Source organism: Sus scrofa, chromosome 14 (assembly GCF_000003025.6).
Source record: "Sus scrofa isolate TJ Tabasco breed Duroc chromosome 14, Sscrofa11.1, whole genome shotgun sequence".
Classification (NCBI taxonomy): domain Eukaryota; kingdom Metazoa; phylum Chordata; class Mammalia; order Artiodactyla; family Suidae; genus Sus; species Sus scrofa.
Window position 1 is genome coordinate 114525637 of NC_010456.5, and position 25695 is coordinate 114551331.

General features: G+C 55.1%; 1 protein-coding gene across 9 annotated transcripts in view; it reads right to left on the minus strand.

The window, feature by feature from the left end:
* Window positions 1-25695, minus strand: part of SH3PXD2A (SH3 and PX domains 2A) — a 261793-nt gene that overhangs the window by 10178 nt on the left and 225920 nt on the right. For 8 of the 9 annotated variants that reach the window (XM_021072762.1, XM_021072763.1, XM_021072765.1 and 5 more), the window contains 6 exons: window positions 19657-19770; window positions 15815-15898; window positions 9932-10049; window positions 6082-6419; window positions 4750-4799; window positions 1839-1958 (listed from right to left, as the gene is read on the minus strand). In XM_021072762.1, coding sequence (XP_020928421.1) covers window positions 1839-1958; window positions 4750-4799; window positions 6082-6419; window positions 9932-10049; window positions 15815-15898; window positions 19657-19770 — 824 coding nt within the window. The remainder of the gene's footprint in view (window positions 1-1838; window positions 1959-4749; window positions 4800-6081; window positions 6420-9931; window positions 10050-15814; window positions 15899-19656; window positions 19771-25695) is intronic. The other variant, XM_021072764.1, reaches the window with a different exon arrangement.

The window sequence follows — 25695 nt, forward strand, 5'->3', positions numbered from 1 at the left end:
TCCTACTCCTTTACAGCCAACCCCATCCCGACCCTGGCAGCCACTGATCTGTTTTCAGTCTCTACAGTTTTGTCTTAAAGAGCTTCCCCTTTAACTGCTCTTTGAGACTGGTGAAAGGCCAGGAATGTGGTTGCTGCTGTCCTGAGGTCCATTCAGATTGGGGACCATAAATGGAAGATGCAGGTGGCCCTCCACTGCTGCAGGTTCTGCATCCATGGATACAGAGGCCCGACTGCACTAAGCCATTTCACATAAGGGCTTTGAGCATCCCAGGATGTCGGTATCCCCTGGAGGCTGTGGGACCAATCCCGTACGCATACAGGGGGACACCTGTAATTTTGAATTGTGGGACACTGCTGAGGGAAGAGGTCCCAGGGAGGGGAAGGGAAGCTTGAGAACACTGGCACGGGGGAAGAGGGGTGAGAAGGAAGGGAGGACAGAGACCACCAAAGGCAAGCTCTGCCTGAGGCCGCCCTCTGCAGCCCCCGACCTTCCTTAGGTCCTGTATTCCAGCCTTTGTTCGCTCTGCCCACGCCATACGCAAAATTCATGCTCGGCTAGATCCTAAGCACGTCCATTCTCTTCCACTGTGAGTGTGTAGGCTTTTCCAGACACATAAGCACCCCTGAGAGAATGATGTCTCTTGGAGGCTTAGTTCTAAGTTCCGGCCATGTGATTTCCGACCTTTGCAAGGAGGACATCACCTCTTCAGCAGGCAGAGGCAGCCCGATTACTCTTCCGAGGGTTTTACAGGAATCGACTGGAGTTAACTCCATTACTCCCCAGAGCCACTCAAGAGGTCTGAGCCATGGATCGTCTCTGGCCCCTGGAATGCCACAGTGCTGGCCACAAAGTAGCACTTTGTAAGTGCTGAGACAGGTGGGGGTGGGGGGAGCATGACAGGGCCTGTTATCCTGTCTTCAGAGAGAAATCATCAAAGCCTGGGGGAGAAGGGACTGCATCAAACGTCAAAGGTGCCTGTGGTGTGGATGTGGCCAGAGTCGGGGTCCTCCGTACCTTACTTTGGCTCCCTGCACCACATTCTCTCAAGAACAGCTTCCTAATGTGGGTTGTGCAGAATCCCGGCCCCCAGGTGCTCCCAGGAGAGGAAGTCTAGGCAATGCTGCCGATTCTAATCACGTCTTAGAGACACACAGTACCACCCCCATATCAAAGGCTCTAAGAAGTTTTGCAATCAAAACAACAAAGCTGGAGTTCTCGTTGCGGCTCAGTGGTTAACGAGTCCAACTAGGAGCCATAAGGTTGTGGGTTCGATCCCTGGCCTTGCTCAGTGGGTTAACGATCTGGTGTTGCTGTGAGCTGTGGTGTAGGTCACAGACGTGGCTCGGATCTGGTGTTGCTGTGGCTGTGGTATAGGCCAGCAGCTGCAGCTCTGATTGGACCCCTGGCCTGGGAACCTCCATATGCTGCAGGTGCAGCCCTAAAAAGACAAAAGACAAAAGACAAAAACAAAACAAAACAAAAAAACACGACCAACCAACCAAACAAAAACCCCCAAAAACAAAGCTGGCTGGGTTTTGTTTAATGTACTGTCCTCCAAACTCATCTGATCCCAGAAGCCCTTTAATTCCCCCTCACAAGCTCCTGTAATATGCTCTGGGGAATGCTGCTGTGAGGGGAGCTGGGTGGAGGCATGAGGCGGGGGTTCTAGTCCTGGCTGTGACACTTACTGGCTTTAGGCAAATTCTCATCCCTGTGGGTCTTATTTCTGCACCTTTCCTGCCCAACACCCCCCCACACCCTGCCACCTGCTTCAGGAACATTGCCAGCAGGACATAAATGGGGAACTCTTAACCTTGTGGGGGCCCCAGGCTCACCTCTGCCTTTTGTCCACCTCGAAAACTGATCCCATCAGAAATGCACGACTGGAATTCGGCAATGGTGTAGTACTCCACCTCAACAGAAGGGGGCTCTGGCGGCTTCGGCAGCTGGAATCCCTAAGGCAGAGAAAGACTCAGTGAGGGAGACCCACTTGATCAGAACCTCAACAGTGGTGAGTTACACCAGCTGGAAAGCAGCTGACCTGAGGATTATCTATCACCTGAGTCTCAGGGTGTCTCTCCAAGAGATCACTCCCCTGACCATGCTAAGAATCCCTAGGATTCAGTTGAGACTCGTCTAAGCCATGTAAATGATCATCTAGTTACAAAGTAAATTTCCATCCTTACATCTTTGGAATCCAGCTTTCAGAAGCCTCAGCGGCTAGGTCCCAAAATGAAAGTTAAGAAGCAGAGAAACCTGTAAGAAAGCCTGTCTGTGCACATTGCTCCCGGCAGAGGAGTCTCAGGTGAAGGGTGACGCCCGGCTGCACGGGCTGGGATGTGAGGAGAGACCTTGGCTGGCCATCGGGATGATGCCAACTGGTCAGGCAAGCACAGAGCATAGAATCCTTGGCTCTGGGGTGGGGAGGAACACGCTCGGCAGCCTCAATGTTTCCAAGATGTTGGCACTTTGAATTCTAGGCCTGACAGGCAGGGAGATTTAGACTGTGGCCACAGCCCACGGCTTGTGAACCTCATCCATTCATTTTACAAATGTTTGCTGTGTGTCTACTGGGTGCCAGACACTGGTCCAAGGCACCAGACATCCAAGAGTGAATCAAAGGGACACCCCCCTGCCCTCGTGGAGAGGACATTCCAGCTTTGGCTGGTCTCTACTCTGGCCAATTTTGGTGCCTCCCTGTGACTCCCAGTATGTCCTGGTGTCATACAAAGGGGTTAAAATAAAACAATTTTATTAAAAAAGGTACTTGTTTGCTAGGCTAGGGGGAGGAAGTGGCTACAGTGTAGCAGAAAGACTTCAAAGAACCTTTGCCTTGCAGCTGGACACTCAGCAATTCACCAGCTGCAGGGCCCTGGGCAAGGCCCTTGACCTCCCTGAGCCTTAGCTTCCTCATCTGCAAAATGGAACTAGGGTCATGAGATCACAAACACAGGTTTTTTTGTCTTTTTAGGGCTGTACCTGCGGCATATGGAGGTTCCCAGGCTAGGGGTTGAATCAGAGCTGTAGCCACCGGCCTACACCACAGCCATAGCAACACCAGATCCAAGCCGCATCTGTGATCTACACCTCAGCTCACGGCAATGCTGGATGCTTAACCCACTGAGCGAGGCCAGGGATCGAACCCGAGTACTCATGGCTACTAGTGGGGTTCATTAACCACTGAGCCACAAAGGGAACCCAAGATCATGAACACATTTCTGGTCCATCTATGGGGCACAGGAAGCGCTCCATAGACAGCAGCCCAGGCTGGACCCTCTTCATGAAACACCATCCTAGTCCTCTTAACCTGCCTTGTCCTTCAAGGCTCAGCAGGTTCTAATCCTGCCACTTGCAACTGAGCTGCCTTGGGTCAGAGTGAGGGAATGGTGGGGGAAGGCTGGTTTTGAGGGGCCAGATATGATCTGGTCAACCTTCCCTGCCCTGGTGCCTGGCCCTGCAGCCAGGCATGTGTGCAGGGGTGGCCTGGACCCCCCGCCAGGTGGGAGTCAGCCGGGCCTTGGCAGAATGAGCAGCATTGACTCAGCAAACTCTGCTTTTGGTAAGTGTGCAAGGAATCGCCCCATTCTTGCCAAAATCAAGTCTGCCTGAAAGTAATCACCAGAGGGATGGGAGGAGAGGAGACAGAACTTGCTGTTCAACTGCGTAAAATGAGCTAGACTCTCCACTGGGGCTCATGGCCAGGGCAAAGATGGTCTCATCTCTAGGGGCCAAATGACTCTTCAAAAGTCTTGTTTAAGGAAGGTCCAATCTGACTGCTGTTGTCTGCCTCCCTGGGACAGATGTCACTGATCACAGTAAGTCTCCCTGCAAAGCTCAGATGTGACTTCAGAATCCTTGTCTACACACAGTGCACAGAGAGCTGACACAGGACATGGAAAGCTGATGGCCAGCTCTCTGCACACACAACCTCATCTCATCCTTACAGTAGCCCTAGGAGGTGGCTGCCATTGTCCCTGTCTTGTAAGGAAGGAGACTGAGGCCTGTAGAGGGCATGCAACTTGCCCAGGGGCTCGCTGTTTCTAAGCATCAGAAGTGGAATGTGAATCTATGCCTGGTAGGTTCAAAGCCCCATTCTTTCCACTGCATCCCATCACCCAGATAATAGTTCTCTGCTCTAGGGCTCTCGGCCCCAGCATCTTGAGAGTACATCTGCCTCCCTGATGGTCTGGAGGCCAAGAAACCTCGCCCACAGGCGCCAGGGACCCAGGCAGCACCGAGTCTCTTTGAGCTTCGGCCTGAGCCAATCCCTGCCACTTACTACCCTCCTTCCCCGAGGATGCTCACTGGACTGCCCTCTGCCCACCCTCCCAACCCCACATCCATCAGGCACTTCCGAGCAAGGAAGGCAAAGCTGAACAGCTTCCAGGCTCACATGGACAGCAGCCCCATTTCCAGCCCCTGGCAATGCCCTGGCCGGACACTCTCGCCAGCCAGTCTAAATGTTTATGTCTGCCAGTGCAGTGGCTGGGGTGGATTTATTTAGCTTTGGAATGCAGAGCGTTTTTTATTATAAACTGTCCAGTGAGACCCCAGGAAGGCTGGGATCCCCAGGCTTCCCTCCCTGCCCCCGGCATCATGAGGCTGGAAGCCCTGGCCCAGCCCTGGCACAGCCCTGGCGAAGTGCTGGACCAATGGACTCTGCATAGAGACAGCCAAGTGACGGGGGCTGCTAGAGTGCGCCCCAGAAAAGGGACAGGAAAGGGAGAAGAAATTCAGCATACATACCAGGCTGGACTCTCTGCGAGGTGGAGGCCTTGTCCTTAAGTTTGGGGAGCCTAGAAGAAGGAAGCAGAGCTTCAGAAATCCCAGCCAGACAACAGTGCTTTCCCTGGCCGTGACCACCTCCTGGTCCTGGGAAGTTCCTGCCTTTGTCCTGCATTTACAAAGAACGCACGCTCTCAGTCGCTGCAGGCACTAGAGCTGAACTTCAGTGCAAAGTCAAAGAACCTTAAGCATCCTTGACTATGTTCTAAGGGATCCGTGAACATGCTAAAATGTTCAAACATAGGGGCATTTTTCAGGGCCAAGGGTAAATAACTTTATCAGATTTTCAGGGTTAGAAAGAGAGACCAGGTCTCTTTTTTGCTCACTACCAAATCCTTAGGGGCTGACACAGTGCCAGGCAAGAGGGGGCACCCTCAAAATATTTCCCAATGGACTGTGCCAAAGGTTTCAGGCACAGAGCTAACTTAACCAAGCTCACAACCAGACTAGAAAACAGCTTTCCTCCAGATTTGAAGAACGGTTGGACACAAACAGAAGCTGGTCTCTCATAACATAGAATAGTTTAACCCTCAACCACAGGCACCCCTGCACCAGGCTTCTCTGGTAGGAAAGAAGGTGATTCTGGAAGAAAATGCCACTGAAAATGTGTGGAGAGATACAGCCGCCCTTCCAAGTGTCCCAGGTTCCCAGTAAGGTGACAGGGAAGGAGGAGTAGGGCGAGATGTTCTTCTCTTGCTGTCACTCAGAAAGCAGCCCTGCCTAAGGGCTCCCATCTCACGGCCTGGGTGACTGCACTTATCTGAGTGGCCACTCCTGGCTCTCTACCAGTGGCAGAGGGAACACTGCCGGCTCATATACTCATGCAGTTTATCTTCAGTGGAGGACATGGAAGGAATTGCCTTGTCCAGGCTTTTTTTTTTTTTTTTTTGCTTTTTAGGGCCATATCTGAGGCATAGGAAGGTTCCCAGGCTAGGGGTCAAATCGGAGCTGTAGCTGCTGGCCTACACCGCAGCCACAGCAATGCCAGATCCAAGATGCGTCTGCAACTTACACCACAGCTCATGGCCACACCAGATCCTTAGCCCATTGAGCAGGGCCAGGGATTGAACCTGCATCCTCATGGATACTAGTCTGGTTCATAACCCACGGAGCCACAATGGGAATTCCTCACGCTTGAGATTAGCATGAGACAAGCTGGCAAAGCGAGGCTGGGGTCAGGGGTCAGCCTGCATCTCTGGGAGGGAATGACAGGGGGAACCACGCACACCTGTCCAGCTCCCCTTGCACCTCATGCCCCTTCCCTAAAGGCTCCGGGGTCAGTGGGGCTCTTACTGATCTGGGCCCTCTGAGGAGCAATCCTGGCCACAGCCGGGGAGCCCTGGGCCAGCTTCGAGACGGTTCTCTCCGGGACGCCCAGGGCGCTGCCGTTGGAGGCGTTGCAGAGGATGGGCAGGCTGATCTCCTTCTTGGCGATGGGGGCCTCTGGGCCCTCGCCTTCAGCTGGGGGGGTCTCCTTGTCCCCAGACGCCTTCTTGTTCAGCAGGTTGCTGATCTCCATGATGTTCCCGATGATCTCCACGGGGCCTGCCAGGTTCTTCTTCCGTGCTGGCAGGTCATCCTTGATTTTCTTCAGGTAGGAAGCGGGCGCCCAGCCCTCTTTGCCCAGGTATCTGCGGGGAGGAGTGGGACAAGGTGTCACAAGAGCCCCATTGCCGGGCCCCAGGCTCCATCTGGCCTTGCCCAGCTGTGCTCCACAAGACACTGGGCAAAGCCTCTATTCTGGAGAGAATGAGAACTGAGGGCAGGTGGAAAGGCACCTAGAACAGCACGTCTTCCTCTCTCTTGCTCTTTGCCTGATCCCTCTTGGTGTGGACTCTCCTAGTTTGCAAAGTCAGGCAAACATGGGACCTTGAGATGAGAAGATGCCTCAAATTTTGGGTTGCCCAAAAAAGTAGGCTTTGCAATGGCCTCAACACAGCAGAGGGCAGTTCTTGGAGCTAAGACATGAGAAGGTGTATAGAGTTAAATGACCAATTGGAGAGGGAAATAAGGATCAGAGAGGTGAAAGGGCAGGACGGGTGGGAGCTAGGAAACCCGAGGTCTGGTCTATGGTACCTTGGACCAGTGCCTATCCTGAAGCTCCATTATTTCTCTTCTGCAAAATGCTGGGAGAGAGTAGCTGCAGACATTTATCCAGATGGGCAGACACATTGAGACCAACTGGGAAGATGTCTATAAAGAGTGACCGCATGAGGGGACGAACTGGCATCACTGCAGGAGATGCAGACAAACCAACTTCACAGAATAAGCCCACAAACAGAACAACGCGCAAGGTGACATTTCAAAGCAGTGGGGTCAATGAGTGATTTGGGACGACCGACGATCCAGTGAGAAGAAAAAACAAGTGAGACTCTGGCCTCATGACTGTACAACAAAATTAAAAATACAAGTCACGAATATTGGCTTCATCTTGGGGGTTGAGAAATTCTTTCTAAGTGGAACTCCCAAAGCAGAAACCATAAATGAAAAGACTAAATAAAGCACATGACTGGATAAAATTAAAGACTTTGGTATGGCAAAACAAAAACAAAAGGAAACAAAACAAAAACAAAACCAAAAACCCATAAACAAGAGCGAAAAGCAAATGACAGGGCTGACTTAATTTTAGGGGATTTGCTGACTTCTGAAAACAAGCTTTTCCCTTTCCCCCCCATGATGCTGAGCTTCTACCCAAACCCACCGGGAGCTTACTGCCTGGTCTAGCCATAGCTGGCCAATGCCCCGGAGTCTGGGGTGCCATGTCCTCGCCTGCTCCCTGGGACACGGCTGGCTCTCTGGAACGGCTCCTCCATGCCAGATGTCTGACAATCCCTCCACCCCCCTGCCTCCCATCTGACCTTGTTCTGGGGGGTTCATTGTGGGGAGAAAAAGGTAAAAGTTAAAGTTTCTAAGGTGTTGAGCTTTGCAGGAAAACTCAGGCAGGAGGTGGTCTCTCATGTTCACGTCACACAAATGGCAGGCTGACCCTCGCTTGTCCGTCTGGTCCCCCGTTTTGGAGCTCAGAAGGCAGACCTCAGTGAACAAACGGATAGAAGTCAGGGAGCCAGCAGGGCAGACAGAAGCACAGAATTTCAGAGGTGGGCAAGAGCAACTCGTGATGATGCCTCATCTTACATACGAGCCGACAATCAAGGCTCAGAGAAGCAAAGCGAGAAGCAGAGGGTCACACAGCTAGCTGTTGGCAGCATCTGGCCCAGAACTTGGAGCAAAGACGAAGACGACTCTGGCGGCCACGGAGCACAGCGTGCAGAGATGGGGAGCAAAGTCTCAGGGGAGTGACGGCCAGGACTGCTCACTGTCCTGAGTGCTCCTGTTACAGGCCCTGATGTGCCCCTTCAGTGTTACGCGGATAAAATTAGATTCCAGGCGGGGAGGCGCAAGGGAATCAGGAGCGGCTGTGTGTGTTCGGGTCCAACTCTGCTCGCATCTGCTTTCCAGCTCCGGAGCACGGAATGACTCCAGAGGGAAGCCAACTGGAAAGGGAGGAGGATGGGGAGAGAGGGAGGCTGTGTATGTGGGGGGTGGGGGTGGAGGAGAACGACAGGAAATGAGGATCAACACAGAGCCTGGGATGCTGGGAAACGGCATAGTTAAGGGGGTGTCTGGAAGCCTTCTTAAGGTGGAACCTTTTCAGCAGGGTTTTGTCAGCTGAAGCTTCCGCTGGCAGAAGGGCTAAGCCACAGGGACGAGGGCTGACTGGATGAAGCAGCTCAGAGTGGTTTTATTGGTCCTTTCAGAAAACTAAAAAAAACCCCTCACCGCCCTGTAGATAACCTTTGGGCGAGTGGTTTAGGTTAGAAGCCCGCCTTTTCGCTAGCGTCCACATGCAGACTTGTGGTGGCTGCTTTGAGGGGCTTGGCTCCAGTTTCCATTGCTCAGAGACCATCAAAGTCTAGAGGCAGAGAATCTGGGCAAACACGTCCAGGCACACAGTCCTGTCTGACCTAACAAGACAGAAAGGGAGAGCTCAGCCCCCTGACTGGTGTGCAGGGGGCGGGGGCGGCTCTGTCCTGTCAGGCCACATGAAGGTTCAAGTCTATGTGGCCAATGACCTTCATCCTACCCTCAGCAGAGACCAATCTTCACCCTACCATGTGCTGCCTTCTGAGCAACTGTCTTATGAGCGCCTGGCTACCCCAGTCAATCCCCTTGGTGGAGACAGCTCAGAACACACCTCCTGCCCATAGTGGGTCTGGGGCTACGAGGTGTGGGAGGCTGGGGAGGTGGTCCCTACAGCCCACAGCCCAACAGGGGACCATCTCTTGTCTTCAGGGTTACAGGCAGAGAAGAGAAACTGGACCACATTATCACAGCTGAGCTGCTTCTGAAGGACCCAGAAATATTTCCTAGGAGCAAAGCCCCCTGGGGGTGCTGGCTGGCCTGGGAGCCCAGGGCCAGAGGAACCTTAGAGCCTGGGGGCAGGGCCTGGGAAGGGAGAGATGAGTGAGGCCCATCCGGTTTAGTTTGCTTCCAGGAGTGTCAGGAAGCTCCCCCCTCCCCTACCGTACCCTCAAATGGGTTTCTCAGCTGGGAAGTGTGACTAGGTCCAAGGAGAGGGAAGGGCAGAGCGAGAGGCCTCTGAACGAGGTCTGGGCTCAGGCCTCACTTCTGCCCCAGCTCTCACACCCAGGGGAAGCAGCCCTGCAGAGAGGAGCAGCCCAGTCCAGAGCCTGCATCTGAGGCTGGGCCGGGGGCAGCAGGGGCTGCCTGCTGGGACCTCAGCAAAGGCTGGGGACACCAGTGCTCCAGGCGGCCAGAGTTGCAGAGCCCGCCAAGCAGCCAAGGTCGGACGCAGAAAACCAAATTCAGATGTGCCGGACCCTCTTGGCAGATGCTCGCGAAGGGATTGCACCACTGCCTGCAAGCTGAGCCGAGGCCCCTGTGCCTCGCTGGCTGCAGCTCAGGCTCTGCTTTGTGTGTGCTGAGAGGGGGTCTGCAAGACGAGCTTTGTTAGAGCTGCTCTGCTGCGCAGTGCTGGAGCACCCAGGCCAGGCCGTGGGCGCGAAGCTGCTATCAGGATGGACCTGCCGGCTGGGGTCCGCAGCCACTGTGCTGCCCAGGGCTGGCCTGCGGCCGGAGTGGCCGGAAAGCACCTCGCTCCTTCCTCTGCGGGGGCTCCTACCTGATGTACCACCAGCCCTCCAAATTCTTCCGGATCACCTCCACAGTGACGCCCTTCTCAAAGCCAATCTCGTCCTTGCTTTGGCTGGCATAAGGCTGCACGGTGACGTACTTCTCTTCTGTGGGTGTGGGCCAAGCAAGAAAGCACAATTAGTTGAGGTCAGGGTGCGGGTCGTTTTTCCTGCCACCTCCTCCCCCTGGTTGGCCTCACTTAAATGGGGGCCAGGGTACGCTGGGTCAGCCTCTGGGAATAGAAGCGACCAGGCCCCACAGCTACTTCCCACATATGCCAAAGCCAACCTGGGCCTCAGGTGGCCCTGCAAGCCCCAGGCAGCAGAGAGCTGCCTTTCCCTGGCCCTGTAACATCAGACAGGCTGCTGGAATCTGGAGTCCTCAGGGCCCCGGAAACCCCCTCTGGGCAGAGGAAAGGGCTACAGATAACCTGGCACTCATGAGACCTGAGTCAGGAACCCTGAGAACAGGAGTTCCCACTGTGGCACAATGAGATCAGTGATATCTTGGGAGTGCTGCGACGAGGGTTCAATCCCCAGCCTGGCGCGGTTGGGGATCCAGTGTTGCCACAGCTGCGCCTGGGTCATGACTGTAGCTTGGATCTGGTCCTTGGCCCAGGAACTCCATGTGCCTCAGGGCAGCCAAAAAAGGATGTCTGAGAACAGACCTGGTGTCTCCTGGATGTCTGGTGGCACATCCCCTTTTTCCCTGAAGGTGCTATATTTCTGTGCCTCAAACCTGCTCTCCTGGCCCTTCTCCCACTCCAACCCTTAATCCCCTGCTCTGTCTGGCCTTCCAGTGAGCAGGCCACCATGCCCAGGTGCCTTCAGAGGCCGGCATGCTGAGCTGACAACACAGCTCAGTGGAACCTCTGCTCTGGTCTCACGATAGGACCATAAACCCTAGTTCAAGGTCCCAGGCACCTTGTGGGGGCTGAGGAGGAGCTTGGGGAGCTAGTGTGTGGGGGTGGCACTGGGCAATTGGTGGATCCCTCTGCCTCTCTCCTGGCAGGGACCTTGTACCTCCACTGGATTCTTTGCTCAGGCTTCCAGGGAGGTTGAACCTGTGCTGTCCTCTCTGACCTGGATCCTCCCTGGGGGCTGAGGGCCTGGAATGCAGCAGGACCTCCAAAGGGACTAGAAAGCATTGATAGGGGAAAGGGGCTGAGCTGGGGCACTTAGTGGGAGATTCTCTGAGATCAAAAGAGCAGAAATTGACAGAACATTGTAAATCAACTATAACAAAAATTTTTTAGGAGTTCCTGTTGTGGTGCAGTGGAAACGAATCTGACTAGGAACCATGAGGTTGTGGGTTTGATCCCTGGCCCTGCTCAGTAGGTTAAGGATCCGGCATTGCCATGAGCTGTAGTGTAGGTTGCAGACTTGGCTTGGATCCTGAGTTGCTGTGGCTGTGACTGGCAGCTGTAGCTGCACCTCCATATGGTATGGGTGCAGTCCTAAAAAAGCAAAACAAACAACCCCCCCCAAAAAAAACCAAAAAATTTAAATTAAAAAAGGGAAAATAGAAAAACAGGCAATCAAAGTAAATTTTTTTTGGGGGGGGGTCTTTTTAGGGCTGCACCTGCAGCATATGAAGGTTCCCAGGCTAGGGGTTGAATCGAAGCTGCAGCTGCCAGCCTACGGTGCAGCCATAGCAACTCGGGAGCCATAGACTCTGACAACCTACACCACAGCTCATGGCAATGCTGGACCCTTAACTCAATGAGTGAGGCCAGGAATTGAACCTGTATTCTCATGGATACTGCTTGGGTTCGTAACCCACTGAGCCACAATGGGAACTCTAATAAAAGTAATGCTAAAAAAAAAAAAAAAAAAAAAAAAAAAAAAAAAGGGCAGATGCTGATACAGAAAGCCTGAATCTAAGACGTCTGCTCCCTACTTCCTGGCTCCAGCTGCCTGATCACCCCCGACTCAGCTGGACCCTGACTGGCAGCCTGCCTGAGCCTCTGGCAGCAGTGGGGCAGAGGCAGCTGCCACCCCAAGCCCTGCTCAGAGGGCCATGTGTTCGTTCTTCCCCAGATTATCAGGGTCCTGTTTAGAGCCCTGTGCTGGGCGGAGAGAGCAGCTCCCTTTGGGCAGGAGGCAGATGCCCACCAGGCTGCAAGGGCAGAGCCGGCGGGCTGCGGGCCGAATGGCAAAGGCTGCCAACAAGCAAAAGTAGGTGATCCCCCGCGGAAGCCTCTGCAGTTTAGCATGCTCTTCTCAACCACGAGCTTTCTCAGCATCAACTCACTCTGGGAAGCCTTCAGATTCCAACCCAGCCATGCTGGGGAGAGCCGCCAAGACCGCCTGAGAACCTGGTCCAGCCAGATTCTGACTCGTGGGCCTGTGAGAAGTTCTGTGTTCTACAGTCTCCCGCCCCTTGCACTCCTGCCTATTCCTGGTCTCACTCCATTTTCCAGCAGGCTTGGTAAATCCTGGCCCTGGCGGTGGCCAGAGGGGCAAGCGCCAGGTCCCAGGGTTCCAGGGTTCTGAGGCTGGGGTGAGCTGAGGCCTGGGCTCCACATTTTGCCTTTGCTCAGTTGGGCTATTTTTAAAAGCTTGTGGTTCCTGCAGGAAGCCATCGTGAAAGTATCCCTAGGCAGGGCTGCTTTTGCAGAGAAAAATTACAGCCTTTCTCTTGGGAAGATCAGAGGAGCCAAGCAAGCCCTGCCGTGTGGCAGAGGACAGGGTCCGGGCTCTGGAGCTGCCAGACCCAAGCACCAGCCTCTGCAGCCCCCAGGGCTCCTGGACAGAGCCCCAAGGGCCATGGAAGGGTCTTGCCCCCCTCTGGCCCTCTTGGGGTGGGCAGGGCCAACGATGTCAGTTCTACCCAGGAAAGCTGAGCTGCTCCTCCTGCACAAAGCCCTCTTCCTGGTGGCCCTCGGGGCTGACATGAACACAGATGTCTGGGGGTTCATGCTCCCAGGAAGGGGTCTGTCTGGCCCAGGGGCACATCCTGCCCTGTCACTGCAGGTTCCAGCCCTAGTCCCAGGCAACTGGTCTCTATGGGGGCTTGGTTTGCTGCCACGTTTGGCTCAGATGATGGAGGTGTGGGTTACCTCTGTGTGGATACAAGCCACGTGGGTCTCAGCCCCCTACTTAGAGGTCTCCTTGAGGGAAAGGCAGAGCCAGCCTCTCTACTGTAAGGGGCCACAAACCCCACCTTGGAGAGGCAGATACAAGGATGCCTGGCCTGATGGAAGTGGCCCGGGGTGGGGGGCAGGGAGAGGAGGCACTGAGTCATTTGCACTGGTTGGGGTCTCTAGAAGAGATGCCCCTGGAGTTCCCATTGCGGCTCAGTAGTAACGAACCCGACTAGTATCCATGAGGACTCGGGTTCGATCCCTGGCCTCACTCAGTGGGTTAAGGATCTGGTGTTGCCATGAGCTGCGGTGTGGGTCACAGACATGGCTTGGATCCTGCGTGGCTGTGGCGGTGGCGTAGGCTGGCAGCGGCAGCTCCAACTCGACCTCTAGCCTGGGAACTTCCACATGCTGCAAGTGCCGCCCTCAAAAACAGAAAACAAAAAGATGCTCCTCAGGAATCGGAGCTGAGGGAAAGGGCCTGGGAGTTCTGGGGTGGAGGCACCTCTGGGTTTCTGAGAAGCGCTGAGGCCCTGGTCACTCTGAGGTGCCATCAAAGGGTGGTGGCCACATGGCCCCTGGGCAGGCTGGCTGGGTAGGTGGCTCCGGGGAGGTGGACAGGCCTGTTCTGATTTTGGAGGCAGGGGCTGAAGAGCCCTGCAGTTTCCAAACCACAGACGCCTCCTCTTTCCAAACACTTTCCCCTCCGTCAGCAGTCTCCCTGGCTCCCCTCCCGGCCCCCACAACTTACCCAACCCCACTGCAAGAGGCCTTTTGATTCCAAAGGCCTGGCTGGCTGAGGGAGTGGGGGAGCGGAGGCCCTGGGGAAGCAGTGCTTTTCTCTTGTCTAGTTATACATGACCCACTGCCTGATTCCCCATCAGCACGGCTGTTTGCAGTGGGGTTTCTCCCAGCCAACTTTCTGCACATTTTTCTTGGCTGCCTGATTTAACTTAGCCCTAATTTAACTTAGGGCTGAGACTGGGAAATGATGTTGTTTAGGTCTCTTACATAAGAGACAAGTTGTGGGCCTATATTTGCTTACATATTTGCATATGCACAGGTGGCCACAGAATGACGCACTTAACTTGGCTATTTGTGTCTACGTATTGGTGTGTGTTTATAATTGTGAATGCACTGCCTATATGCACATGGCGTAAGAGTTAGTATACTACATGAGACTGCATGTGAAGCCATATGTGTACTTGTGGGGTAGCCGCAGAGGTGTACTTATGTTGTGGTTGTGTAGATAATCCATCTGTGACGATGTAAATAGTGCAAAGGTGAAGGTGGAATTACACGTGTGTATGTGTGAGTGGCTGTGCGCACAGGACTGCGGATGTGCAGCTGTGTGTATGGGGGCTGGATGGGACTGGGCAGTGCAGCCATGCCCCTGGCCTGCAGGGCTGTGTGCTGGTGGGAATGCTTTGCTGACCGAAGCATCCATGGGTCCACGTGGTTGCAGAATCAGTTGTGTTTGGGGTTTGGTGTGTGATGCTGTTTGGAGCCGATGCGGGAGGGGATGGGGGCAGGCCAAACCTTCCTCCCTGCTGTTTTTCCAGGCCAGTGTCCCATTCTCCTTTGCTGCCAAGGCCCAGGGCCGCGTCCCAGCCTGGCCCCCAGCAACGCTGGCCCACCCCTCCTACCTCTAGGGTAGCCTGTTCTGTTTCCATGACTTGGTTCCCTGCCCTGTGCCAACACCCAGGGACCAAGGCATGCTCCACCCTCAGGACAGGCTGGGCACCTCACGGCCAGTGCTCGGAGCCTGAAGCTGAGCCGGCCATAGCTGATGGCCACCCCAGCATCCAGCATCCAGGCCTGCTGCCACCCAGGCCTGGGGGCAGACACTAGAACAGGGTCTCACAGTGTGGGAACAAGCTTTGGAGGTGGAGTAAGCCCTGGGGCATCCCTGCTATTCTAGAAGAGCCAGTGCGGCTTACACGCCCTTTCAGCTGTGCTGTCACTGTCCGGGGCACACGCCCTCCACTCTCCCCAGGCAGGAGAAACGGGCCACCCACTGGCCTTGGGGCTCTGGAACTGTTTAGAGGTTTGTTCGGTGGTCCGCCCCTCATTTCCCTACCTCCCAGGCTCCTGGATGTTGCAAAGGCCCTGGACCGCCAACCAGTCTTGGTTCCCAATCGGCCTGTGTGGCAGGCCAGGGGCCTCCCAGAAATCATCTTGATCAGGCTCCTCCTGCAGTCCCAACTGCTAGTGCTGGGGGTGCTGGATCCCCTGGCTGGACCAACCTCCACCACGAAAGACTGTTGGGACTGTGCCCTGGGGCCAGGCTGGGTCTGGGTTTTGGTCCCTCTCCAGTTTTTCTGGTGCTGGCTGAAGGAGGAGATTGTGAGCTGGTCCTTCTTCCTACTCTGTCCCTAAGGAACTGCTAGAACAGCTTTGGCAGAGGGAGCCCCTTTTTCAGAGGAAGGAGGCAATAAAGGGCGGGGCCGAGTGGGACGGCCCAGCAGAGAATCGAAAAAGCTCGGCGCTCTTAGCCTGCAGCTTCAGGGCAAAGGCGGCCTTTCTGAGAGTCCAGCTGCCCCCGCAATCCTGTCCTATTTTCCATGACCCCTGCCTCCAGGATGCTGGCTGAAGCCAGAGCCACCCCAGTGTCCGCCCCTCCCCAGCCCCCCGGTCCCCTGCAGCTGCAGTAGGTGAGAGCAAAGTCTGGCTGGTGAATCTGGGTAAGGAAGGGGCAGAGGAGCAGAGCCGGAAAGGAAGGGAGGTGTTAGTGAGAGAGCAAGAGGCGGCAGCTGTGGGTGAGGAGAAGCTGGCTCCCACTGTCACCTCGGCTGTGCTGCCTGTTGACCATCCCGCCCAGGGTCCACCGGCGATCCAGGCGCCGCAGATGGGCCTTGCGTCTCTTGGACACTGTCGTGGGAGATGGCGATGGAACACGCGGCCGACAGGAACCGGCGGAGAGAATGGAGATGAGGATGAGATGGGATGGGTGGGGAAGGGATGGAGGGGAGGGGAGGGGAGGTTCGCACGCCCAGGTCTTTACCGCCTGGACCGAGCCCCAGTGGCACGCGCCTGCTGATGGGTGCAGATGTGGCCCGTGACATCACCAGAGGTGAGAAATAACTCAACCAAAGCCAAACCCCTGGATTATGCCCCTGAGCCTGGGAGGGTCTAAGAATTTAGAATCTGAGCTCCTGAGAGGGAAAGAGGGTCCTTGGCTCCAGCGCAGCACAAAATGGCAACCCCAGGGTAGGGGGTGGTGGGGGGGTGGGCATTGCTCCTGCCATCGCTGGGCAGTGAGGGTTCCAAGGAGGTGCACGTCTGTCTGCCCACCCCCACTCACTCAGCAAGTCCTGCTTGTGAATCCACCACCACAAGCCAGATACCACATGCCCACGAGAGACCTGAGGTCCCTTCCGTGTGGGGCTTATAGCTCTCACCATCCAGGATCTGTCTATGTCTTTGCTTTTCCACTTGTCCCCAATGGATCGAGTCTGATGAGGGCTAAGCCTCTGTGTCTGTGTTCCCAGGGCCAGACTCAGGGCCTGGCAAGTGGCTTATCCCTCAGAAATGTGGCCAAGGGAAGCATACACAGGAGGATGTCATGGACTTAGTCTGTTCCTTCCCCGCACACCACCCACTGGATTTCTGACAGCAGAGCACCTGCCTCCTGGCTTCTCACTGCTCCACACCCCTTTCATCTGCACAGGGCCTCTGGCTGCTGTGGACCAGTCCCAAGAACCCACTGCCTTCCTATGGGATGTCCAGGAGGAACTGTGGCCCCCACCTCCTGGCACCACAGAAGGAAGGTGCCAGGCTTCCCAGGTAGGGGATGGGAGGCTGGCGGTTAAGAGACAAATGGTACAGACACCCCTGAACCAAACTCACCAAGGCCTCCTAGAAGGGTCTCGCTTTTTTGGAGGAAGGAATGTAGCCTGTCTGCCCTGCCTCTTGTAAGCAGGAGGCCTGGACAAGAGCTTAGCGGTATGGATTCAGTCCGGGCGGCACTGCCAGGTTACTATGCCACCCTGTGCAGGCTGCCACCCCTTCCTAAGCCTCTGTTTCCTCATCTGTCTTTGGGGTTGACACCACCTGCCCTGGCATGAAATGAGACAGGGACTGATGGGGCTCAGAGATGAGGTCCTGTGGGTGAGGCCAGACTGGGAGGCTCTCAGACAGCTGGCCTCCTCGGGGGTGTGGCCCCCTGGTGTCTCTGTGAGCAGGAGGTGTGGCTGATGCCCAGCCTGGGGCCACCCTGGCAATAAGTGACATTTACCTGGTTTAAACCAGGCACCAAGACCATCTCACTAGAGCCTCACAGGAGCTCTCCCTATTTTAGAAATGGGGAGCCTGAGGCACAGGGCTGTTCAGGACCCATCTGAGCCACACACCCAAGCATGAGGCAGCACACGAATCCAGGCGGTCTACTCCGGAGACTGGATTCTAGACCCTGCGATGTGGTTCTTCCTCATCGACCACCTGCCAGTAGCGGGGAAGGCTTGCACAGGGGCTGGGGGTGCCAATGCCAGCCACCAGGAGGAAGGCAGGTCTTCACTGGTGGCTGCAGGGCATGAAGGCACAGACAGAGACCTCAGGTTCTAGTCTTGGCTCTGCCACTAACTGACCTGGTAACACCACTCCAGGCCTCCATTTCTTTACCTCCGAGCAGCAGTAGATCTGATGGTTCACTAGAGTCACCTGCCAACGTCAGGCCTGGACCCTCTTCCTCATCAGCGGACAACAGGGTCTCAGCCTCCACCTCATCCCCCCTACCCCAGTTTTGAATTCTGCACAGCACACCTGGCTTTGGGAGAAACACAAACGTATGCTAGACTGTCTGATAACAGAAATACAGCAGAACAGCCAACTGGAACATGAGCTGTTAAGGAAGCTTTGATGGGATGAAGGCTTCTAGTTTTTGTCCGCAGGGCTCGAGGGACCTACAATGGGATGGCAAGAGGGCTGTGGTAGAGATGGCCAGAGAAGGGACCAGGTGGGCTGCTCTCTTAGCCACAGGGCCACCAGGGCAGAGATTAGTGGACCCACCACAGTGACTGGGCCTCGGGCTGGGGTGCTGAGCTCTGAGCAGAGATGCCCATGATGTGACGATGGAATTCACAGCTGCCCAAAGGTTGCCAGGGGTACTGGCACAAGGTCCTATCAAAGTGTAAGAGAAACCCGGGCACACCTGCATATGTGTGTGTGCACGCGAGTGTGCGCACACATACACACACACCCCTTCTAGATGCAGAACCTTCATCAGCTTCCTGATTTACTCCATTGAGGTTAAAATTCTCTACAACCTGCTGCTACCTATTCTGTGCCAAGTACCTAATCTCTCTTCAAACCCGGCTGGCATCCGTGCGCACATACTTCTCAGGCTCTTTTCTGCCCACTTGGTGTCCTGGTCCTTCATCACCTGCCCAACTCTCTTGGTGTTGCCTTTTTAGGTGGGGCTCCAATGCCACACACACAGTCGTACCCCTGCCCCCTGAACTGCTTTCAAGAGAAATGCTTCACGGAGAGGTATGCAGCATGGTGGAAGACCACTGGCAGAGAAGACTGACCAGGACTCAAACCTTAAGAGGACGAACGCATTGCTAAGTATCTCAAAGCCTCAGTTCCTGCATCTGGAAAACAGAGCAGAAAGAGGGCCCTTCCCAGGGTAGTGGCGAGGGCATTTAAAGCTCCAGGCTGGACACCTGGGAGTGAGTGAGACCTCAGCACACGCTAGGGACTGTTATTTCTGAAAAGCCCTGGGCTTCTTCCTGCAAATGTGGAACCGGATAGGATGCCTGGTGACTGCAGACAAACAGACCAGAACCCGCCTGGGGGCCATGGCCCTCCACCGCCACAGAGGTGAGATGGCTGTGGGCTCAGCCTCGGGACTCGGGGAGCAGCCAGGAGGGACCAAGCACCCGGCCTGAACGTGCGGGCCCTTCCTGATGGGGCCCCATCCCTGGAAACCCGTCATAAGGCAGACATGCACTGCAGGGGCCACAGTGCTGATCAAGGGACTGAAATACAGCAGTTACACGGGAGGAAGGGTGGGGCTCCAACTGCCTGCCGAGTAACCGACATTTAGGGGAAGGATGAATAAGAAGCTGGCACTTGGAGGGCTGCTTATTTTGGCCTGGGCAGCATGGAATGGGGTGGGTGAGGGGGCAGGCCTGGAGGTGGCCTGAGCCCTGGGGGTGGGCATCAAGTCTCCTGGCTCTCACATGTGCCCAACTGGATAGTCCCCATTGACTGTAAGGGCAAGCATTCCTGCTGCAGGAATAAGGAGCTTTGGAATTAGGGGCAGGCGGCCGGGAACAGGGTGGCTCAAACTCGCCGCACTCCAACGGCCTGCTCTGGGGAATAGCCAAGTCCACGGATAGGCTGACCAGGTCACCTCGGGCTGGAGGGTGGAGGAGGGGTGGACTCTTGGAAACTCAACAGAGAAAAACCGAGAAAACCCTCACTAGCCCGAGCTAATCAGAGAGGCTGATGGAGGAGGGGCCGGAGCCACCCCTGGCTTCCTGCCTCATAGTCCCACCCTCTGCATCTCTGCCCTGGGCCGGGATAACAGTCACTCTGGGGACGCAGAGGCAGCTACCTCCCTGCACCAGTCTCAGCACGCCCCCCAGCTCCCCACCCCCGCCGCCCTTGAACTTGCAGGTCCTTACCTTCCCCAGTCTTGGAGGTATTGATGTCTGAGTCGTCTCGAGTACCATTCTGGGCTTCCAGGTAGGTGGCAGGGACCCAGCCCTGCTCCTCAGAGGTGCTCACGAACCACCAGCCTGCAGCAGGGACAAGAGAGAATGCAGTCAGGAGGGTCTGGCAGCGGATGGCAGCCGTGATGTGGGGGCTAGGATGCGGCGGGAAAGAGAAGTTTGGAGGGGAGGGCACAGAGCCACCCAGCCTGGGCGCCCAGCAGACACCTGGCCCATATCCGGATTCCAGGTTCCTCCCTGAGGAAGGAGAGACCCATGCACTCCCTGAGGAGAGGGCCTGAGGGGCCACAAGCCACTCACACAAGTGACACTAAGGTATATGGAATGACGGGCCAACGGGGACTTGCTGTGTAGCACAGAGAACTCTACCCAACATTCTGTGATAACCTACGTGGGAAAGGGATCTAAAAGAGAAAGGACGTGTGCACATGTATGACTGAATCTCTGCTGTACAGCGAAAATTATCACCACATTGTCAATCAACTATACGTTAACCAAACTTTAAAAAAAAATGAAGAAAAAAACTGCACATGAAACTGACACAATGATATGCTCAGTGTGGGAAAGTCACCTTGTAGGAAAGGCCAAGGGTGCTCCAGCCAAACCCAGGGACCGCACAGGGTGCATCTTTCCAGCCCACTAGGACCGCCAGTGTGATCTGGACCTCGACCACTTTTTCTGCTTCTAAAGGCACCTGGGTGTAAAGGTCGCGCAGAGCCCTTCTAATGGTCACGGCTCCCGCTTCTGACCGCGGGCCAGGGGTGTTTACACACCATGCTACTCGGTGTGTTGACAGTGCAATCACAGTAAGTGGGCACTGCACCCTCGAGTGACCCTAGACAACCACGGCCAAGTGATAATGGCATGTTCATTTTCTTTCTCATTTGTTGGCTCATTCGTTCCTCACTCAAACACTGAGCAAATACTCCAGACTCTGCAGGCCTGACCCTCCACCAACTGCCTTCACTTCCCTCCTAGCAGGTGCTCGTCACAGGGCCCCATCTCTGCCCCCCTCCCATTCTGATCCCTCTCTGCCTCCAGAGCGATTTGGCACCAACTCTTTTCTGCCTCGACAGAGCTCACCATTCCCAAACCTGGACTGTAGCCTGTTCAGAGACCCCAGGGCTCCCCCATGGGTAGCACTGGCCCCAACACAGCCCGAGGAGGGGGCCCGTGGGGGCCTCCAGAAGCTCCCAGGGGACTTCTGTGACAATAATGAAGAGGCACAGAGGACAACGGTCCCACCAACTGCCCAGGCCCTCAGAACCCAGGGTCACCACCTGGGTCCTCGACTTCCAATGCCCTGCGTCACAGGTCTGGGAGAGCAAATAGCCTGTGGTCTAGTCTTGAATGCCCACTGTACCCCGCCCTTTCCAGGGAGTTCCAGAACACTCTGTGCGCAGCTCTGCAAAGCCTGCGGAACGCCATGACATCTGTATGATACCACAATGTCAGATACACGTCCTTTTATGTTTGTCCACACCCCTAGACTGTCCAGCACCAGCACGGAGCCCTAAGGTAAACTAGGGACTGAGCGGTTAGGATGTGTCCACGTAGGCTCATCAGCTGTAACAAATGTATCTCTCGCTCTGCTGGGGGAGGCTGGTTGTTGAGGGGGTTATGTGTGTAGGGGCAGGGGGCATACATGAAACCTCTGTGCTTTCTATTCAATTTTTTTTTTTTTTTTGGCTGCTTGGAGACATCCAGAGATCCAGGGCCAGGGATTAGAACTGAGCTGCAGTTGTGACCTGTGCTGCAGCTGTGGCAACGACGGATCTTTTAACCTACTCTGTTAGGCTGGGGTTTGAACCTGCGTCCTGGCACTGCAGAAATGCAGCCAATCCTGTTGTACCACAGTCAGAACTCCGCTTCTACTCAATTTTGCTGTGAACCTAAAACTACTCTTAAAAAACAAAACACAGTTGGGAGTTCCCTTCCTGGCTTAGTGGTTAACGAACCCAACTAGGATCCATGAGATGCAGGTTCCATCCCTGGCCTCGCTCAGTGGGTTAAGGATCCGGCACTGCTGTGAGCTGTGGTGTAGGTCATGGACTTGGCTCAGATCCTGAGTTGCTGTGGCTGTGGTGTAGGCTGGCGGCTGCAGCTTTGATTCGACCCCCCAGCCTGGGAACTTCCACATGCCGTGGGTTTGGCCCTAAAAAGCAAAAAACAGTCTTGAAAAGATAAGGAAAGGAAAGAAAAGGAAAGGAAAATAGAGTCTCAGATAAGAGTCTGGAACTTCTGAGGCCCAGCCCTTGCTGGGCCACTGCCCCTCTGGAACTTGAGCAAGATGCCTCCTTTCCCTCCCTCTGCCAGAATCAGGTCACTGCCCTTGTCCTTGCCCCAGGTGGGGTAGGTGTGAGCCACCTTCCTGAACCCCAGAGCCACATGCGCATTCTGGGTCTGCCGTGCAGAAGGCCACTGAGCAGGCTGCCTGGGGGTGGCACTGCCATCCTCCCCAAAGCTCAGACCACAGTGGTGTGGCTGCTTGGGACACTGTGGCTGAGACCTCCAAAGAAGCCAGAAGGCATGGACATACAGGGGTCTCTGCCTGCGCTGTCTTCTCTTAGCTCTGAGGAACACTCTCAGGAACCCCAACAGTCCCCGCCAAGAGGCCCTAAGACAGTGTTTGTCCATCGAGCCTGATGGGAGGTCAGGCAACAGGGCTCCCATCTCAAAGAGGTCTCCGCTGTCTGGCTCTGCCTCCTTGACCACTGGAGTGGGCACACGTGGCCAAGCGTGTTCTGACTGGTCTTTCATTTCCCCAGACACCGGATGGTTCAGGGGCTTTTCCAGGAACTGACATGGGTGCTCTGGAGATCTGTCCCCTAAGTCCCACGTGAATACTAGAGGAGAATGTTAGTACTAGGGAAGAGATGTCATGAGATTTAAGTCAATAGAGTCAAGTCAAGAGATGGAGAAAGTCCGGATTAACATCATTTGACTCTGGGAAGTGGTACGCTAAAGCTAGACCGCCCTGCTGGACTTTCTAATCACAGCGAGCCAGTGACCCTCCTGTGCAGTTTTACTGCCAGAGCAGGTTTCATTCACGCACGAATGCCATCCCTACCCAGCAATCCTCAAGGTTCAGAATCCAAAGTCTACCACCATGAGTTAAGTCCGGAGAACAAAACCCAAAGCCCACTGGGCAGCCACTACCACAGACCTTGGCTGGTGAGCACGGAGCTTTCCGAGCCACTCTGGGTAAGTGATTCCCCACCCCTACAAATGCCTATTCACCAGGATAACCTCCAAGAGCCCCAAAGAGCAGTCACCACAAGTCCCAACTTGAAGTCACTTTGGGGAGGGTCTGAAAGGCTGAGGCTCTCACACGATCCCCCAGGTCCAAGTCCCAGCGTCAAAAGCTCACAGGTTTTGGTTCTCACGTCCTCTCCAGACCCTCACCAAACTGATCACCCCAGGCCCACCCCCCGAAGCCACGAAGGTTTCCCCGGGATGGGTCTTGGCCAGGACCAGGGATCTTACTGTGGTCCTGCCACCCTTGCCCAAGACCATTGGCTGGACTTCCACTCCACCCTGACACTGCAGAGCTGGGCTGTGTGGCTTCAACTCTCGGTTTTTCCCTGCACCAGGCCCTGCAAAGAACTTGCCACTGGCTTGGCTGTGGGCACCTCCAGGGAGCAAAGATGGACAGGCTCAACCACTGCCCACCCGGCATGGCTGAACCTGGGCAGAAGTGCCCTTCCCCCCTCCTCCCCCCTCCGCTCTGTTCCCAGCTCCAGCAGACCTCCCTGGATCCCTGGCACGAGTCACAAGGTTGGGCCCCTGGAGGAGATTCCCCGGGCTTGTGCCCATTCACGGCTGCCGACAGGCCTCTCCCAGAGGCCAGCAGCTCAGACGTCAAATGCTGCAACCAGGGCTCCTGATCAAAGTCACAGGTGCTCCACCAAGGAGCAATTACAGCCTGAACCACCCATGGGTGCAGTCCAGCTGGCCAAGAGGGGTCAGGTGTCAGCCAGCCCATGGGGCTCCCAGAGTCCCCTCCCACATACACTGTGCCCTCTTTCTTGCAGAGACACAGAGTGTGGGGCTGTGTGTGGGGATAGGTGTGGGTGCCTGGAACAGAGGTGTGTCTGTACATATCATACGTGATGATAACGGCCTGCTGCTGAGAACACTCCCTGTCAGGCACTGATGTTGCACACTGTACTTGATAAAATCTTTGAGAACCTCGTGAAATGTTGTCATCATCATTCCCACTTTTCAGATGTGGAAACCGGAGGCAAAGACGGATTACAACTAGGAAGAGGCAGAGCTGGATTCCAAAACCAGGCAATCCAGCTTCAGGACCCACATTCTTCACCATCACAGAAGTGGATGCAGGAGGGGAGAGGCGGCTCCAAATACTGGTGCTTGATGTGCGTGCCGGTGAGTGTGTCTGTGTTGCTGAATGTTTGCTCTGTGTATGCACACGGTCAGTAGAGATGCAGGCCGTGTGTACTTGTGTGTTCACAGGTGAGGATTCTTTGCGGGCAGATGGTAATAATTAGGAGACTGGGGTGAGAAAAACTCAAATTCAGGTCCTGGCTTGCTACTTCCTAGCTGTGTGATCTTGGGAAAATGACTACCTTTCTGAGCCTCACTTGGCCCTCTCTGACATGGGAGTAATTAATGGAATCTACCTTCCAAGGTTGCTGAAATGAACACATGACACATAAGTAGCATAGCGTGAGGCCTAGCATAGAGGAGGAGCTGAAAGCCTTGTGCTATTACCAGCTTGGTGGTGTGTGGGTGGTATTTTAGCTTAACAGAATCAGCTCCCATGGGTGGCCAGGTGGAATGTGTGCCCGAGGAGCACGTCAGAAGGTACTCAGTGTGGCTAGGTGAACTGATTTGGGGGTGTGTGTGTGTGTGGGCGCGCGCACGTATGCGTACAGGCAAATACCATGCATTAACTGTGATCCATGGAGTTGAGGGGCTGCCATCTTTTGCAATATGGCCTACTCTTACTGCAGCTGATACAACTCATGATAACAAGCATGGTGAGAAAGGAGGATGGGGGAGATGAGGTTTTCCTCCTTGCCCAACATGTCTCAGGGCCCTCCTCAACCTGGCTCTCATCCTTCAGCCCACCGTTCCCAGGACAGAGGTCCTACAGCCTTCCTCTCTTGTTCTACACCTCCTCCAAGAAGCCCTCCCTGATGGCTCCCCAAGTTCCAATGTGTCCAAAGTATTCACAGGAGCCTGTGCGCTCTGGGAAGAAGTCTTGTGGAGTATTTTGTCTATTTTGTCTCTAGGGCAGAGCTGAGCAAGCTGACTAGTAGAAGAAACAGGCCCAGAGCCTAAATGCTGAAGCCAAAGATCTGAATCCCATCCATGCCCCATGGCCTCAGGAAAGTGCCTTAACCTTTCAAACCTTGGTTTCTTCATTAGTAAAATGGTAAGACTACCATCTACAATGCAGGCTAGTTGAGAACTGGATAGATCAAGAACAATGCATGGGCCTGGCAGACAGCGGGTGCCCACTAGACGGAAGCTACGAGCTTTACTGATGAGGGACTAAAGCCGCAGGACGTGGGAGGTAAGGTGGCCGGCACTTATGGATGCCCAGGGACCAGCCTGAGCCACCTCTCCCATTCCTCATGTCCCCATGAAGGTGGATCCAAACTCCTCCTTTTCCACCCTCCTATCCTCTGCTCTTGGGAAAGGAAATTCAGCAACGTTTTATTAATGGACTGAGCTTTGGACTGATGAAGTGGCCACCCCTGTGCCCAGGTGGGGCGACTGTGCCAGACTGGCTGCCAGACCTGGCCTTTTCCTGAGAAGTCAACCCTGGTAGAAGAGGAACAGGCTCTTGTCTGTGGCGGAGGGCAGAGGACTTAGTGGAATGGGGAGGGTGGGGAACCTCCAGAGGGCCTGGGCTGGCTTGGAGGCCGCCAAGCACACCCCTGTGCCCCAACTGGGCCTTCCTAGCTGGAGTGCCTCAGGCTGAGATGCACCAGCCAGGGCAAGAAGAGATTACCGTGCCCA